Here is a 19,113-nt window from a genome sequence, read left to right on the forward strand (position 1 = left end):
CTGTGGAAAATCTTATTTTCATACAGTACATGTTTCCAAACATCCCTCTTTGCTCCTTCATATTATTTTCTTTAGACATGAAGAATGGTTGAAATGTAAAAATAGTGACATGCTGTTATTGGAAATAAATTACACTGTGCATTTTTCTGTATCTCAGTGAGTAATTGCATTCTTACAAAGGGACTCTGTTTATAAATTTCACTTCCCCTTACTTTAGGAACTACCATTTTTTACCTAAATAATAGCAAATGTTTGGTTTCAAATAGATTTGCATAAATAAAACTGCACTTTTCAGACCTCTCACAGTATGAAACCTAAAGGGAAAAAGAAAAAAGAAGAAAAGAAAAAAAAAACCCAACCCACACACACACAAAATTGACTATTGATGAAAATTCTCTGGCTGTGTTTTGTGCAGCAGTAGCTTTGTTTGGGGCAGATCTGTGTCTCTGCACACAGCTCAGCCTTTGGCTGCTGCAGAGCAGACTCCATCCTGCAAGGGAGAGCTTGAGGAGCTGGTGTGATCCCAGAAACTTTCCTCTGTGTATACCAGAGAGGGGAGTAAAGGAAACCTGGTGCAAGAGAGGAAGCAGGGGAGAGAAGGGAGCTTGCTTTGTACACTGAGAAGGCTGTCAGAAGCAGACTGTACAAGCAGCACGCTGGCTGGTGCGCAGTTTAAGGAGCAGCACTTGTTGACTTTATTCACTTAATTCACTGAAGGATGAGTATGACATCCAACTGCTGCTTCTATATGTTCTTGCTTATTGGTACCAAGGGTAAGTGTATCTGTTTTTTTCCTCTTGTTTTGAACACTGCAAATCAGATAGCTGATAAACTTCAGTAGTGTAGGGTTTTGTTTGGTTGGTTGTTGTTCTTTTTTTAAACACTAAACAAACTATGATATCTGTGATTTTTTGGTTCTTCATGGCAGTTATTCTTTGATAGAATCAAAATGCAATGCAGGCTAGCAATGTTACTAGCTACATGTAAGACTCAAATATTTTTGAGAGTTACTATTAATAGTGATGAGCTGAAATTGAGAGAGTTTAACCATTGCACAAATACTTGCTGCAAATATTTAATGAACGTAGATATGGAACTGACTAATTTCAGATGCCTTGAAATACATTTTTTTGTCTCCGTTCAGTAGTTTGTAGTGACACTGTGCAGTGTTACTAGAATCAGTAGTTCTCAAAAAGTGGATTGTGAGGGTAACAGAAATTTTTGCCGTATGATTCAGCATGATAGGCAGTACAGCATGTAAGATGAAGACTGAATTCAATTTAAGTTTTCCTTCAGATTTAAATCCCTTCACTGGTGGTAGCTGCAGCTGGTCTTCTGCTTCAGTAATGCTTTCTTCTTTTAATTCAAATATCCTGCTTGTAAGTGCTGGTTTCAACTTGGGTAAAGCTGTCCCTGTGAAGTTGCTAGTACTAATCTTTATGTTGGATTTCCTAATGATTACAATTTCTTTAGTTGTAGCATTTTTATTAATAATTGATTTTTTTGTGGTATTGTCAATGTTAAAATAATGTTTTATTGATTTTGCAGATGCAATCGCTACCTTTTGCTATATCAGCTAGTTTATTAAATTAATAGGAGCATAAGATTGAATTCTGCCACCTTTGTATTGGACAATATCTTGCTTGCTTTCGAGTTAAACTTTTTGGTGTTCACATGTGCATGCTATGAGGTTTAACATAAGATTTGTAAGAGATATTTCCCGTGCTAGTAGTCTGGGAAACTGAGCTCCACTTAGAGGTACTTTTACAGTTGGCAAGCTTAGTTAAATCTATGGGAGAACTATAAGCACTTTTCAAGGAATACTTAATATGTGAGCTGCAAACATAGAGGGAAAAAACAGTGATCCTAACATGCCAGTAGAGTGTGGTGAGATCTTATCAAGCCTGTCATCTTCACATGCATCCATGTTATACATGCAATAACCTAGTATATAAAGATAATACTGCAAGGTATGCAGAATAAAAGCTAAAGAATTTCAAGTAAGTTAAGACTCTCAAATTATTTTTTTCTATATCAACATTTCAAAACATTAAAACATCCATACAAAATATGCAAATTACAACTTACATAATTTCTGCTGGGTTAAATTGATCTCCGTTGTGGGATTTGTAAAGTCTATCAAAATACATGAAACCATATTGCAAAATAAGATAGTTGACTGAATGACTACAGAGCTTCCAGTATTTTAGTCGTGATGGCCATTACCTTTCTAGGTTGTTATTGGCTCATCAAATATAGCAGTTTATAACACTTAGAAGTAAACCACCTGGCTCATCTAGATTTCTTGAAGAGAGAAGCAGTGCAGTGACAAATTAAAGTGTCTTCATGCCTGGAGTCACTGTTGCCTGTCAGGACTCGGGTTTGCATTAAATGAGTGCCTGTTTAGTGACACTTCGAACCTCTCTCAGTGCACAGTTCACTGCCTTTTTTAGTTTTAGTCAGCAGCCTGAATTGTGACCACAGCTACAAGTTGGCTGATTTCATCCATGAAGTAGATTTAAGCTGTTCTCTGTTCTTTAGGCTAGCTGATATTAAATACTGAAGTAAGTATAGTTGCGCTTAGAAATGGGGTTTATTTGGTTTGGACTGCTAGAAGGCTAGTGATAGAGGTCTTTTGTTGTGTTTGGTTTTGTTGGTTTGCTCTTCTGAGTTTATTTATTTATTTGGGGGGGGTGTTTGATTTTGTTTGCATGATTTCACTTATGAGATTTGTTTTGTTTTGTTTCTATTTCTGCAATTCACAGATGCTCCTAATTCTTAAAAAGTAAAATGAAAAATATCTGTTGTGCAAAAACTATTCTTATCTTACCCATTCATATTTATTCAATCTACATCTGCTTAGCTTTCCATTCAATGCTACACTTGCACACAGATTACTCCAATACTTCTTTAATTTTACTTTCTTCTTTTGTATTCATCACCAAATATTTTTGTATTAATACCTTTTATTCCAAAATCCAGGTAATCAAACTATGAAGCTCTGTATGCACCAGCAACTCTTGGCCACTGCCTGATTATTTTTCCATGTGGAATATACTATACTAGGTAGAAGGCTTCTTTGAAAATGAAGCAGCATCTATACCATGGTTTCCACAAGTGCAGCAGTGTCAGCTGTAACACGGAGAAATGTAAATGTCAGACTGCACTTGTGGAACTGGCCAAGACAAACTTTCACGTGGGTAGCTCATCCTCCCTTGTGAATCTGCTGGGTTCATTTGGACTGTGACTTGCACTGCATGAGGTGCTGCTGTGTCTCCTGTCAGTAAAATAATCCACTGTAATTGCTGCAACAACTAGCATATATATTTATGTCTTTAGAGTCACTTTAATTAGCTTTCTGGGAACAAACTATTTCACCCTCCTGGTCTTTGGCTAAGTGACAGAGTCTCAAACAATTAATTCATAAATCACATAGAAAAACAGAACATTAGTATCTAGAACTATTCAAAGTGAATTCCAAAAGGGATTTGGCAGGCTCCTTGTTAAAAACAGTTGCAATGGTTACTATTCCAACCTTACATACGCTGTGTTCTTATCTGAAGTTTTACAACCCTATATCTGCTCTTGCTTATGGTTCCCTTTCCCTTCTCTTTCTTGTTCTTTCCTTTGCATTTTTTTTAATCCTTCCCTTCCCCTCCTTTAAAATGCCAAGGAAATATTTCTTAAAACCATCTGAAACTTCTTAGTCCTGATGCTGCATGCATATGACAGCTGTTTTGAAGGCCGAGTTCTCTCATACCAAATGTTTCCTGTCAAATGTGGGAAAGAGACCATCCCAAATTGTTTGGAGAAGTGCAGGTTTACAATTCTGCAGGATAGTGCTCTTGTTTACATAATTTGTAACAAATGTAATAAATCCTTCCAGATTTGTAAATAGGAAAGTGAATTTACTTCAGTCTTTGCAGGGGCTCAAATAATCATTGTGTAATGATTTTTTTTTTGTTATTTTCTCTTTGCCTTCATTTAACTCAAGTGATAATCTGCCTGGCTTCTCTGTGACTAGAAGAACCATGTATATCTTGTATATCTGTATGGAGATAAGTAATATCTTTACAGGAAATCAGGGCTGAAGATGATTTCCTGAGGAACAATTCCTCTAATGTTAGAGGATAGTGAAAAATCCACATAGTGATAAACTGAAGGTTTGAAATCTAGATCACTGTCTCCTGATCTGCCTTCAAGTGCTACAAGGGCAAGGCTGATTGCACCTCCTTATTAACAGCACTAGAGGCTGCCCAGCTTGCAAACTTGTCTTGTTTATAGCAACTCTACCAGCGTTGAACCATGTGCTCTGAAATTTTGTGTGCAATGTGGACTTTTTTCACCTTGAAATTGGCAAAATTTCCCCAAAGTCATTTGCATTTTTCAGAAAGTGAGGAACTGTGCCAGTGTTGAACAATTCTGTGAATCTTCTATTAAACAGTGCCTTTTTTGAAAGAAAGGACTGGTGTATTATCCCTGCACAAAAGCTCTGTGTCTGAAAGTCCTCTGACAGACCATTCCACTAGAACTAATAAGCCTCTTCAAGCCCCATTAGAGCAGTGTAAAAAACATCCTTTTCTGAAGGATGTTCTTGGATGCTACAGACCAGTGTGAAATTTGGTCTAGTTGATTGGACAGGACTGGGCGATGGGTTGGACTTGGAGGTCTCTTCCAACCTGGTTGATTCTATAATTCTATAACTGTCACTGTCAGTCTTGGCAAGGTTTTCCTGGTGGTGCCATGTGTCCTAGATTTTGAAGAACATAAAATCAGAATTTGAAATTACTGCTTCATGGTGAAAAGGTGTAGGAAGCTGAGAGAATCAGGAATTTTCATTGTGTCTTAAAGACAGAGGAGGTGAGAATATATTGGGAAGGACTAAACAAGGAGATGAAACAAGGACACTAAAAGCAGTGGCTAAAGGAAGAGGAAGGTGGGAAAAGGGAGCAGAGAGATGAAAAGAAAGGCTGATGCTACTTAGGGAAAATGGAAATTGGAAAAACGGTTGGTCTGGGAGGTTAAAGACAAGGAAAGGAAAGGAAACAATGGATTAACTAAGAAAGACAGGAGCTCTGAGAGAGGGGAGTGTCTGAACAATAAGGTCAGAGGATGACGAGACAGACAGAAGAGGATGAGAGGACAGGAAACTAGCGATCTGGGGGGGGGGGGGAATAATTGGTTGAAGTAAGTAGCCAAGGGGAGGAAAAGTTGAGACTGAGCAGAAAAAATAGTTGCATTTGGAGAGTTATGTACTCTATTACAAAACTGGAAGGAAGCCCAAGATTGTCCTGTTGTTTACTGTGTCCTCCTGTGTAACACACCTGCTCAGAGGCTGGTACTTATGTGCTGTATGGAAAGGAAAGTAATGCCTTAGTGAATTTAAAAGCCATGTGATTGTAGGTCAAATGCCTTGAGTAATCTAGAGATGTAAATAATAATATGATTGACAATGATTAACTACATTTTTAGAGGATTACTCATTAAAAAGTGCTGAGTTTTTTTACCCAAGTCTTACAAAGGGGAAAAAAGGTTAGCTGAGAGTATCTTGCAAAGATGTATTCAAGATCTGTTACTTGGGATAAGAGGAAATATGTTGTGATTTCCAAAATTGTAGCTGATGCACAGCTTGCTTAGTTCAAGCAACACTGCAGCAAAATAAGAGACTAAAGGGCAAAAGAAGATGGTAAACAAGAGAATAAAATCTCCCACTGAGCCCCTTCAGGTTCTTTTCCTCTGACTGTGATTAACCTAGATGGTCTCATCTATCTTTCTATCATCAACATTGCAAGATGTTTGTTCTGCTAGTTTGATTTTCTCTTTAATTTGATTTTTCCCCATCAGAAGAACATGCCAAAAGCTGGTATGAAAGAAGTACAGCTAAGTCATATAATTCTAGTTTAGTTTTGGTTTGTTTTGCTGGGGTGGAGAGGTGAAAAGGGGAGAAAAGATGAGGAGGGGGTAATAAAAAAAAAGGAAGGAGAGTTTTGCCCAATGGCATGTAATTCTCGGCTATTCTGCTTATTTACACATAAGGCATTCTGAGGATGTCACACAATTTGAAATATCAGCAAGTAATTTCCCTGTTCCTTTCTAATTTCATTCTCTTTCTTCTTGCAGCTTTCTTAGGGCTTTGCCACAAATACTTTGATTCATCTTCTGGAATTCTTTTTACTTTCACAAATGAATACATACACAAACTTCTCTCCTGTACATGATACTGTCATTAAAGTCACTTAAATCTACCTTTACTATATGGAAACTTAAGAGACATACTATGAATGGTTTTTGTTTGTTAATTTATCTTCCACTGATCTGTGTTTAAGTTTTGTTTACTTTACATATGGCTGACTGGGTTAACTTTTGCAATGCAACAAGTCTGAAGTGAATTCCTTTACAGTAATCTCTAATTACTGTCATAATGTACTTAATTCAGAATGCTGGTTATCTGGATTACATCAATGATTGTTGTTTGAAGGACACTGATTTGTTGACCTAGACTCTCCTGGATAATGTACATTTTAAATTATTTGATTGCCTTTTTAAAATCACTTTAGCTTGCTACTAAGAATGTTATAAGACAGAAAAATAAATGCAGGATACATTTATTGCCCAGCCCAAGAACACTTCTCAGTGACTGTGAGGGAGGATCAGCTCCTGGGAGGGTTTCCCCTGATTTTAATGGCTAATCATCACATTTTGGGGGTCTTTCAGGTGTGTTGGTACTAACACAGCATATTTACTGCATTTGCATTGATGTCTCAATTTTTGCTCTATATTCAATGCCACCCAAACAAAACCCTAGTCTGCAAGGGTGGTGGGACTTTGGAATAAGCTGCCTAGGGAGGCTGCCTGTGGATGCCTCATCCCTGGGGAGGTTTAAGGTTGGACGAGGCCTTGAGCAACCAAATCTAGTTGAGAGGCATGCCTGCCCATGAAGGGAAGGCTGAGGTGGATGATATATAAGGTCCCTTCCAACCTAAGCCATTCTTTCATTCTATGTTTCAAGACCCCAGGTTCAGACTTCATATTGCACTATTGTGAAAAATAGGTGAGTAAATTCAAAGGGTTTATATCAATGCAAAACAATACTAGAACAAAGGAAAGCCTACCTTGATTTTTTTTTCTATTGAAAATCATATCAGAATATGGAGACATAATTTATTTCTGAAAAGAAATGAGAGTCCAATATAATTTTGTGAAATTAAATAGGAAAAGAAGTTACAGAAAGTTCAGGTTTACTCATTAATTTGTGTCTTTGCTAGACAACGTGCTGAGCCCTCATCCTCTGGCAATGCCCTGCAAAATTGGAATTTCCAGATAAAATTAATCATAGTACATACTGGGGCTTTCTCAAATAATGTTATCTCTTTCAGCTTTTTTGGTGTGTCAGAATCTTCTTTATTCTAAGCTGTGTGTAAGCTAAACAAAGAGATAAATTAATAAAAGATATAAGAGCCAAATCCTCTGGCACGGTGCCACATAATCTGAATTGCTGAAGTTTCCATCCCTGGAGTGGATTTATCTGGCAGTTATACAAAGAGGACTATATCTGGATTAATTAGGCTGAATTATCTGTGGCATAACCAATAACTAACTTCAGTAATGTTGCTATGAGATCGGAGTTGTTGGTTTGTTTTCTTAAGACAGTACAAATTTTCTACTTCAGGAAACACTTCTGAAATGAAGCTACTGTGACATACAGGTGCTATTTGAAATTAAAATCCAAGATAATGACCTGATTGGTATGTGGTCTTGGCAGTCATAATATATGCATCTTTTGTGCTAGAATGCTTTGCACTATGCTGTGTTTAATGAAAGCAAACATTATACACAGTCTTTCATAAAAGTCTGTGTGTAGTTCAAGTACTACATATATTTCTGGAATGGCTTCTAATACTAAAGATAAATGTAATGCCATTAACCCAAAAAGTGTAATTCTGGTTACAAGACCAACAACTGAAGTATTTTAAATTGCTAGTGATTTAAAAATCAAGCTGTTGCAACCATTTGACGTTCAGAATAGATGCTGCTGTATCACATGCACTCCACAAACTCCAAAATCCCAAACACCATGTATTTGCTAGACAGGTATTTAGAAAATGCTATAGACATCAGGGACGAACAGAGGAGGAGAGGAGCAAATTACTGAAAAGGCAATCTAGTGATAGCAGTTTAATTATATTACTCTGGGGATCCTGTACAGATGATTAAATCTTTTAAGCCACTGATTCAATGCCTCAAGGACTCAAGCTAAATTATCTATTGCCACTACTGTAAGGTCTATTTCAGTCTACAAGTTTCATCCTAAAGGTTACACCAAATGGTTACATTAGCAGAATTTAAGTTCAAGTACATAAACTGTTTGTTATTGGGGTTTTTTTATTCTTGTATGAAGCTAAAATCTATTTTCAATGTGTCATTTATCAACTCCTTTTTAAATGTTAATGGAAGTTATTTTAATAGTATGAGATTCGCATTACATATTCACAGGAATCACTAGAAAGCATTTCCTGAAAGAAGTATCATGTTTAGGACAGTCTTTATAAAAGTACATACTGATAAGGCTGTAATAAGTTAAATACAAGAATGCAAGAATTCACTACACATTTCCTTCCTCAGATGCACTGGATTAAGTTCATCCTAGCCTCTATCATAACTTCCTCCAAAATTCTCTTGTTTAATGGGAAGAAGCTAAGTGATTCAGAACAAACCAAATAAAATCAGTGTAAGACTGAACTAAATATCATTAGCTTCTAGATACTACTGCAGTGGACAAATTCAGGCAACAAATTATTGTTTTAAAAGTTGGCATCTTTTTAAGATGTTTTGTCTCTGGTTTCCTGCCATTCGATGATTAAAATGCTTCTAATCAGAGCAGGTAAACCTCTTTTTGCTACTGTTCTTTGTCAACCATGAATTAACCATCTTTTAGGCTGTACGAATTCATAGTTTAAAAACTTAGTTTACAACCTTGTTCTGATGATTTATCCTTGAAAATAAAGGTTACAGGCTTGTAAGGTCTCCTACATTACACTAAAGGTCTTCTTTTCCAGAGGTCTGGAAAACATGACCTATGAGGAGTGGCTGAGGGAACTGGGGTTGTTTAGTTTGGAGAAGAGGAGGCTGAGAGGGAACCTTGTTGCCCTCTACACAACTACCTAAAAGGAGATTGTAGTGAGGCTGGAGCTGGTCTCTTCTCCTGAATTACTAATGATAGGACAAGAGGAAACTTCCTCAAGTTGCATCAGGGGAGGTTTAGGTTGGGTGTTTGGAGGAAGTTCTTTTCTGAGCAAGTGGTCAGGCACTGGAACAGGCTGCCCAGGGAGGTGATGGAGTTGCCATCCCTGGAGGTGTTTAAAAAAAGAATGGATGTGGCACTTGAGGCTATGGTCTAGTGATGAAGGATGCTGGGATGAAGGTTGGAGTGGATGATCCTGGTGGTCCCTTTCAATCATAGCAATTAGATGTTGTGCTGAGGGATTTGGTTTAGTCAAGGACTTGTCATTGTGAAACTAATGATTGGATTCGATCATCTTGAAGGTCTTTTCCAATCTAAGAAGTTCTGTAATTCTTCACAGCCAGGTCACATGCCATCCAAATACCTCTCATCAAAATAGGAATTATTTTTAGTCAACTATCATCCTGAAGTATTCGGGTTAGCACAAAAATTGTAAGCAAAATTGATTTCACCTTTGATGTTTTCTTTGTTGATTCTGTTTCAGTTGAAGAAAATATTCTGTTTCAAAACAAGCATTTCAAATAAATATTGAGCCCATTTCCCACAGTGTCTAGAAGTAGAGCAAATAAAATAAGTTGTAGAAGGGTGGGAGAAGTCTCACATTTGATAAATTTATACTGATAACTTTGAAAATCTTGGATGTTTGCAGGTAATATAACTTTCCATCACAGTAAGTACAGGGTGGATTCTTCAGCAGGATGGTCATTGCTCCGTTCTTGTCATGTAAGAACTTTTTGAAAACAGTTGGACTTCCTCAGCCTCAGTAATTTAAACTGTTATCCTACTTAAAGGGAACAGAAACATGTTAGCATATTTGATGGAACTTGAGAGTCATTTTGGACATGACAACTGGCCGTCTTCTGATTCAAATCTCTGACAACAACAACAAAAAATTGTGGTTTTATGATATGCCCTTATTTGAACATATATGCATTACAGTTGAGACTGATGTGGCTAACAAGTACCAAGAAATGAGTAATGCTGCTTTGATTGGTTTAATTGCTCGTGTATCAGTCTAATCTGCCCAGTATTGTTCCCATTACAGAGTCATACTCGTTTGGTTTGTGGAAGTCACAAGTAACTCTACTAAGTTCATGTCCTCCTTGTGCCCGTGTCCCTTATTTGGTTTCTCAAATAGCATTTTTGACGCAGTCTCTGTTCTCAAAATGTTGTGCCATTTTTCAAAGAATGTGCAATACTAGTGAGCTTCATGAATCAATTCAGTTGGAAGGACATCCGTGTTCTCCTGGGAGTATTTTGTTCTTGGCTTTCCCAAATGCATTCCCTCCTCTGATCTTGTTTTATGAGAGCTTAGAGAGGGGCTGTCATGTTCTTTTCACAGTGATTACTCATCTAAGCAAAAGAGGAAAGAGCCTAACCATCTTCTACTAGATGACAAGGCAATTCCTGCTTATTCCTTTAAAAAAGGAACACAGTGGAAAATTAATCTTATTTTTTAAAGACTAGCAGGAAAATATTTGCCTACTTTCTTCAAGCTAGAGGAAAGATCACAGATGTCTGTTTTACAATAATTGCTTCAAAGCAGGAGGACTGGACAATATTAGAAGTATTATAATGTGGGTTCTTGATTGTTTTTAATCTGAGAAGAAAAGAGGCTGGGGAGGAATCCTGAGTAAAAGATGGTCAGAAATATTTAATTTGCATGACCATGAGCCACTGGGTAGAACTTTACTCTGTATTGAGGTGGTAAAGTCTTGTCAGAAAGACACTTGTTTGTGTTTTTGCTTCTTTTACTGATAACAAGCGGCACCTTGTTCACCTCTATCATTTCTGGTTGTTGTTCAAGAAACACTGCAAATATTTTAACATTTATTCAGATCATTATGAGAAAAATAAGAGTTGGTGATATGGTATAGCTGAAATGTGCAAAATTATCTACATGTCACCAGAAGGCAGATCATTCTCTGTGTGAGGTATATAAATAAGAGGTAGTTTTATTTGGAGTGTCTGTAAAAACAAACATGATATTATCAACTCTGCCAGAGATTCATGCTTTGCATTTTTATGGCTGAGACCTAAACAAATTTGTTATGAGTTCCACTCTCTCTCTAGCTTCTGCTTTTGTAGCTAAGTTCTTCATAAAGACTTCCAAAACTTATAGTCTTCCTTTATCTATCAGTCTACATTTGCCATATTTCTGAAGGACATCAGTTGTTTTTTTTTCCTGTCAGCTGTGTAAGATAGCAATATTGACCCAAACTTACTTATTTTACATCACAAATAATTTATATTAATTAAGCCATGCCTGGGTTCGAATTGATTGCATGTATGCTTTGCTGGTGGTACTTCTTTTGTGCTGTAGGGGATCTTGTGCTTTTACAATGCTAGTTTGGTTATAAGAAGCAAAGCTCAGATGTTCTATGTTGGATTAGCTGTGAATGAGAACCTATAAAACAATAGAGGTACTTTTGAAGCTCGATATGTGTATGAGAGAGACATAACCAAAGGATTCATGAAAAGAGTACAAAATAACTAACATTTTTGTTTTCTTGAATTGGTACCAATGTGAACCAGTGAGTGACATAATGTGATGAAATAATCACTAATATTTTTACAGTTATTCTATCAGGAGGTTTTGCTGATTTTAAAAAAAAGGGACAATGAGATAAGATACTAGAACAGTGGTGCAACTTTCTTTATCAATCAATAACAGGTTGTACATTTGACACTTTCAATACTACATCACAAAGATAGTGTGACAGATCATTATCCTAGCATGATAAACTTATGTCACGAGAATTTGTATCTGCAAAATAAGAAGCATAATCTTCTGTTGATGTTGTTGCAGTGCTATCTTTATCCACTGTCCTCACATGAAAGACTCTATTTCATTTCCTTAAATCAAAACATAATTGTTTTAATATTATCTGGCATTTTACAACAGATTTTCCTGTATTGTCTCCTGTCTACCTTTGTTAGCTTTGCCAAATATTTCCTCAAATGATTGAAAGTTTTTCCATTAACAAATCTTCTGCAATCTGCAGGGTCCAAACTTCTGTCTCTTTTTGCATAAACAAAGTGATGTTAATAAGTCAGTGGACAAAGATCAGTGCTTTCAATGATTCAAACTGGGATGAAGTGTTCATGCCTTATCTTCTTTCCCAGGCAGATATTTACATACCAGAGTAATCCAACATAGCACAAAATTAATAATGCAGAGATTCAGAACAGATATCTTTTAAGGATATAAATTTAGAGAGAATTCAAAACATTAAATACAGTGAGGGATTGTGTACTCTTTCACAAGGAGTGATATCTAAACCCTGACATAAATTAATTATTTAGTTGACGGATTCTCACTATTTCATAGAATCAACCAGGTTGGAAGAGACTTCCAAGATTAACCAGTCCAACCTAGCACCCAGCCCTATCCAGTCAACTAGACCATGGCACTAAGTGCCTCATCCAGGCTTTTCTTCAACACCTCCAGGGATGGCGACTCCACCTCCTTGGGCAGACCATTCCAATAGCAAATCACTCTCTCTGTCCAGAACTTCCTCCTAACATCCAGCCTAGACCTCCCCAAGCACAACTTGAGACTGTGTCCCCTTGTTCTGTTGCTGGTTGCCTGGCAGAAGAGACCAACCCCTACTTGGCTACAGCCTCCCTTCAGGTAGTTGTAGACAGCAATGAGGTCAGCCCTGAGCCTCCTCTTCTCCAGGCTAAACAACCCCAGCTCCCTCAGCCGCTCCTCATAGTTTTTGTGTTCCAGACCCCTCACCAGCTTTGTCACCCTTCTCTGGACACATTCCAGTATCTCAACATCTCTCTTGAATTGAGGGGCCCAGAGCTGGAGACAGCACTCAAGGTGTGGCCTGACTTATTAATAATAATTTCTGGAAAATGTAATCAACATTCATTGAATGATAATGTAAGAAGATAAATGCCATCATTTGAAATTTAAATTGCATGAAGATCAATCTCTTTGAGCACAACTTTCAGATCAGTCTCAAGGGCTCCAGTGTGTAGGTTAAAAATGTGAGGGTTGTTTGGAGGGGACTTTTTAAAAGTTATTTATGTTTAATTTTTCTATATTTTTGTCTTTTAACTGGCTGTGTGGTACTTACTCATATTGTGATATTACTGTACTGAATGGAGCCTCAGTTGTCTGTGACTTCTTTCTCTTCACAGAAAGAGACCTTAGATACTAAGTACTACAGCTGTTCTGACTGTCCCTCATCACCATCCCTCTACCTTTCCCTTCAGCACTGCTTTAAAGAAGCCCCTGTGTTCTGTGAAATTACTTCCTATACAGCATGGGCTTATACAAGTTGTATCTGAACTTCAGACTGATAGATGCTGAACAATATCTTCTTTTGTTATGTTACTCATTTTTCAGCAAAACCACACCACAGATTTGTTCTTACTCTCCTCATTCTTTGGTCCATGATCAGTTTTACATTAGGTAATTGTTTTAAAATTACAATATATTTTAAAATACAGATTTTTTTTTACTTTATATAACAGGATTTATCTGCCTGGATCTAGAATTCAACTACAAATGAATATGATACAGTACATATCTGCATAACTCATCTGGCACGTTGCTATAATAGATTATTTTCTACTGCAAAGACAATACTTTTAAATAGTTGCCTGAGGTCATTTTTCTTGTGTGGTTGATATTTCCATCTTATTCATAGAATGGATGGAGAGCAATTAGCAGGTTTCTTTACAGCAAGCCAAATTTTTATTAGCTGCTATATTTTTTTTTACCAAGTACCTAAGAGACTATTGTAATTGCATGCATATTAGTATATTTATCACTGAACGTTTACATTCAAATGCAGATGAGTATTTATAAGAACATAATCTCAAAGATCACTAAAAACGAAGAGCACATCTTAATGTAAGCATATTGTTTCTGTTTCTATCTAGTCATCCACGACTCTTTGGAGGATCATGTTTCTGGAGTTGGGTTCAGATGTCCCCTGGGCTACTTTCCGTGTGGCAATATCACAAAGTGTTTGCCCCAGCAACTTCACTGTAATGGTGAGGATGACTGTGGGAATCGTGCTGATGAAGACAACTGTGGTACGTGGTTGAGATGTCTTTGTGTCTTGCACTTGTAGTCACGGAAACCTGTGTCATTCTCAGACTAGAGAGAGAGCTGAAGAGTGTTAGGAGTAGAAAACGGCTTTGCAGAAGGTATGGCAGGTCATTGGTTTCCCTAACGAAGCCATGCAACAAGTCATTTGTAGGAAAGAAGGATGTAGTGCCTTTTTGTTGATCTTGAGTGTCAATATATCAGATTTTATTCCTGCTTTGAACTTGTTTGCTAATATCATTTTGATGTGTGTGGTAGTTCAGCCCAGACTCTAAAACTGGGACAATGTATACAAACAGACATATGTAATCTAGCAAAGGTCTCTGCTGAGGAGAGGTAGATGTTTGCACTAACAGATTTTGTATAAAGCTAAGTGTGATTTCTGAAGCTGAATGGTTTTACAAAAATTCTTCAGGTTCTCTTTTGAGAGAAAAAAAAAAACATGATTATATGAATGTGCTGCAAAAACATATTGCTACCAGGCTTTGGGGTTTGGAAATGACAAAATGTCAGGAAATACATACAGTCAGGTCACTACTGCCTTCTGTTCTAATTCTTGCCACTCCTGGCCCTACCAAAGGGTAGGTGTGAACTTCACTTGGCTTGTAGGCTTTGCTTTTGCAGCAAACTGACTAGGTCCAGAGCATGGCTTTACACTGACACTCACTGGTCCCTGCTGTTTATCTGTGACACAGCTTTAGTCTACACCCAGCAACATTTCTCATGCTGCTGTGCCTGAACACAGTTCAGGGGATAGAACAGGTCTTCACAGTCTGAAAAAGACCTCACTATATTTTGTCAGAAGGGAGCTTAGCCAGTTGGCTGGGAGCTATGAATGCAGAGACTGGAAATCAGCACGGGAACATGTAATTTAATGGTATTTTCAGCTTACCAACAGCTGAATATTTTCAGAGCTACTCTCCTAACCTACTGATCTATGCCAGATGAGGAAATCAGACCTCTTATTCCTTAGTAGCTTGCCTGTAGTCATGGAGAATAGCCAGATGCATGGTACACTTCCTTAAATACTGCTTCCAGTTTCTTGGAGCCAAGCAGTTAATAATTTGCCTCTCCCAGCACAGTACACTGCTGTCAGAGCTGGGGGCAGGGAAGGGGGAAGAATTAAAATATTAAATGAAACTTCCAAAGTAAGTCTACTGAAATACATTTTCTGATTTATGGTAAAAGTATTTTTCACAACCATTCTCAGAAAAGCCAGTTAACATTTTGAAAACAACTGTTCTCATTTTATAGCCACAAAACTGGTTTTGGTTCTTATGGGCAGTATCTGGTTCTTAATTCTATCAAATTTCCCCATCTTATTCTATATGAAAGTCACTTTTCACTCTAATTCCAGCTAATGGGCTTGAAGCTTTTTTTACTTTTATGTCAATTGTTGATGCCATAAATATACTTTTTGTTGCCAGTAATCAAAATACTGGACAAAATTGACTCATTTTCTATTCTTCTGTAGTTATCTTACCCTATATTGACAGGAATTGCTAATGCTGATGCCTTCTTATGTCTGAGAAGCCCATAAACAATTTTTTTACTCATAATTTACAAGGACTTGCTGGACATGTACAGCTTGATCGATTGGCAGCTAGGGTATACATCGTAACTCAGGATTTGTCAGTGTGAAACTAATGATTGGACTCAATGATCTTGAAGGTCTTTTCCAATCTAAGAAATTCTGTGATTCTGTGGTAATAGGATGTGCATGAAATGATTCTGTGCAAGACAATTCAGCTGAGATATTGAATTAGTAATTCAGGAATGAGGTAGCCTCAATTTCTGAAAGTCTAAATTACCACAGATAAAAGACTCACTGCGTTGACTACTTGGGGGAATTATACTATTTGTGTTTTTCTCATAACTTGACCTCATATTCTCATTTAGAAATGCATGCCATGCATAGTGCATTATGGTCATACTCAGCAGTAATGTTTTCTCAAAACCAATATTGCAGTCAAACTTTGTTGTTTGAATAAAGGGAGAGTCATTTCCTTTCCTCAGAACATGGAATGTCCAGAAGACATTCTCTGTGGGGCTGCTACACTGTAGTGAGTGTGGGTGTCTTTGTGGGATACCTCTGATTTGTGAAGAGCCATCTTGCTTAAAAGTAATCAAAGGAAACCTCATTGATTAGCTGCCAAGGCAGAAAAACTCTCCAGCTACATTTTTTACTGCAGTTTCCTACAATTCCTTTAGTATGTTTGCCTGATATCAGCACTTCTATCTGGTTCCTTTTAACCATTTTGTAAATTTAGAACTAGTTTTAAGTTGAAGCCATTGCTCCTGGGTATGCAAAAGAAATTCAAAATTATATTATTGCAGCGTAGTAGTGTTGGGGAGGGGAAACTAATTGATGTGAGAAGACATTTTCCCAAATGAATATTGTTTATTAATTTTGATACTCAGAACTCTTGCCACCCTGAACCATTAATTTTAATAATATTTTGATTCTTACACCAAAATATTCTGGCTATGGAAACATTCTATGGATAACATCTACATCTAATGTGACCAGCAAAATATATAAACATTAATTGAACTGGAAGAGACCATTCCCGTGTTCAAGCGCCAGTTGAGGTCAAACACACTGCTTGCCCAGTAGATGGGCTCAAGCTCTTTCTGCTCTATGGCAGAAGGAAATAGAGAATTACAAAGAGGCATTGAAGCATTTGCTCACAGATTGTTATTATTATTGCCCTCACAGGGGCTAGCCACAGTCCAGACAGTGCCCAAATGCTTTCAGAGGACTCTGTCTTGTTGGAGGTTGAGGCTTGAACCTTCCTGGCTTCTGGGGAAAGGATGCAGACAATCTCTGATCTTGTCTCCTGGCTTTGTCTGGACTATCTGTGTATACGTCCAGGACTTCAGGGGCAGAGGCAGGATGTTGTGCAGTCTCAGCACGATGTCACGCTGGCCACACAGGCAGATTGTGTGCAGGCATCCAGGGTCTGCTCCTGGTAACTCACAGCAGTGGAGTTCACCAGGCAAGCAATAAGGCAGTGTGCAAGAGCAGCAGGGCTGGGCACAGCAGAGAGAGCACAGCAAAGAGCAGGGAAGCAAAAGCAGGTTGTTCACCTGCATATCTCCTTCTATCAGTGTGGGCCAAGATTAACTGCCCTTTGGACACAGAATAGCCAATCAGGATGGCAGTTAGCCAAACCATACCATATTAGGCAAATCCATAGGCTCACTTTTCCCTGATTTGGGAAAAGCAGAGGCCTTGCACTAGGCAGGCACAAGCTAAGTGTGTGTACCTTGCACCACAGGACCCTGGGCAGGCCAGAGTCAGCAGCTCCAGGTTCTTTTGTGTCCCTTTCCCATGCTTGCCTCTCTGGTGAAGCAGAAAAACATGCCTAGGCAAGGCAGGACATGTCTAGGCCTCTTTTGGGCCTGTCAGGCCTACCACAAGAAGTAGTTGCACAGTTTCACAAAGTGCCACTGGAATTCTCAGTCTAACTCACAAGGTACTCTAAGTAGCTCAGCTTTTAAATTCTTGCACACTTTTATCTTGCATAAGTTCGAACAAAAGCTTCGAGGTGGCCAATCTGCAACATTCAATCCAACAAGTGTGAGGAAGGAATAAATGAGCAGAGATTCTCAAAAGAATTCACAATCTTAATTTTTTTTTTTTAATCTCAAGCCTACAGAAAAATGTTATAGTGAAGACTTGCATCTATCTTATGTATAAACCAGTATTATAAGATGAAGAAACACAAAGTGAATATCTGTCATGGACAGTAGCTCTTCCTGTGGTGGAAAGGACAATACTGATGAAGAAGAAAAGATGGTTTCCTATGGAAAACCATAATATTGCTATTTGGAAAAAGACCAAGGTGCTCTAACTATATGAAATCCAAATCCACTTGCTCAGTACGAAGCCTTGGCACACAAAGATTGGCTTCCTGGTGCCTTCTTCAAATCTGCTTCATCTTTCACTTCTGCCATGCTCTCCATGTCCACATAGTAAATCTTAAACTAAGGTCCTGAGAAGCTAAATGCCCTGAAATTATAATCATAGACTGAGCTGGCAGCAGACTCTAGGTCTCAGACTGCTGTGTTAGTGCTTAACCTCAGGACATGAAGATCCTGCTGGTCAGATCAACTTCAGCATTTCTTCTACTTCTGGAAAGGGGATAATTGTAGCTGCTGCATTACAGCAGAGTGAAGCCATTTGTCTTTCAAAACTCACATGCCTTTGTCACCTAGTTGACTTTCTGAGACCAATAAAATGCTGTGTGTGATATCCTAATGGGGAAGAGCTTGAGGCAATGCAGTAAACTGCAATAAGAGGAGGCTAATAATTTATCGTGTCCAAACTGATGGCAGGTTCTTTTTGAACTATCTCTAGATAACCTTACATGTGCATGGAAAATTCAGTCTTACCTTTTGAACTTGAAAGCATAGTCAATCAAATAGAAGTGGGTAAGTGCAAATTTGTCATGAGTATGGTATTTTTAAACACAGGTGATTTATTGAAAGTCTCACAGTTTCTCATAAAAGCTTACAGTTTTGAAGACTTTCTTTCTTTTTTTTCTTAATTTGGCAGTATTTTTTCCTCTGCCATTCTGCCCCATGCTCATCTTTTCTGAAGCACTCTTTTCAAAAAGGCCGAGTGCATTTTCAACAGTTTAGCTTGTATCATGTTTCACTTTGAGCTATCTTCCTACCTCTTAGTAAAATTGAAAATATGTTGAAAAAATTTAACAAAATTCAGCAGTTTCAGCATCCTAGAGTGTTAAAGCTTGATTAAAGCTCATCAGCAAAGCAGAACAAGTGTAATCATGTTTTG

At 37.8% G+C, this 19,113-nt stretch overlaps 1 protein-coding gene across 2 annotated transcripts in view; it reads left to right on the forward strand.

The window, feature by feature from the left end:
* The first annotated feature begins 502 nt into the window (after positions 1-502).
* The window catches only part of RXFP1 (relaxin family peptide receptor 1), a 42,525-nt gene continuing 23,914 nt past the window's right edge, over positions 503-19,113 (forward strand). For both annotated transcript variants that reach the window (XM_064148720.1, XM_064148721.1), the window contains exons 1-2: positions 503-773; positions 14,141-14,296. In XM_064148720.1, the coding sequence (XP_064004790.1) occupies positions 719-773; positions 14,141-14,296 (211 nt within the window). In that variant the 5' untranslated portion in view covers positions 503-718. The remainder of the gene's footprint in view (positions 774-14,140; positions 14,297-19,113) is intronic.

The sequence above is a fragment of the Pogoniulus pusillus genome, chromosome 9 (genome assembly GCF_015220805.1).
Source record: "Pogoniulus pusillus isolate bPogPus1 chromosome 9, bPogPus1.pri, whole genome shotgun sequence".
Lineage (NCBI taxonomy): Eukaryota > Metazoa > Chordata > Aves > Piciformes > Lybiidae > Pogoniulus > Pogoniulus pusillus.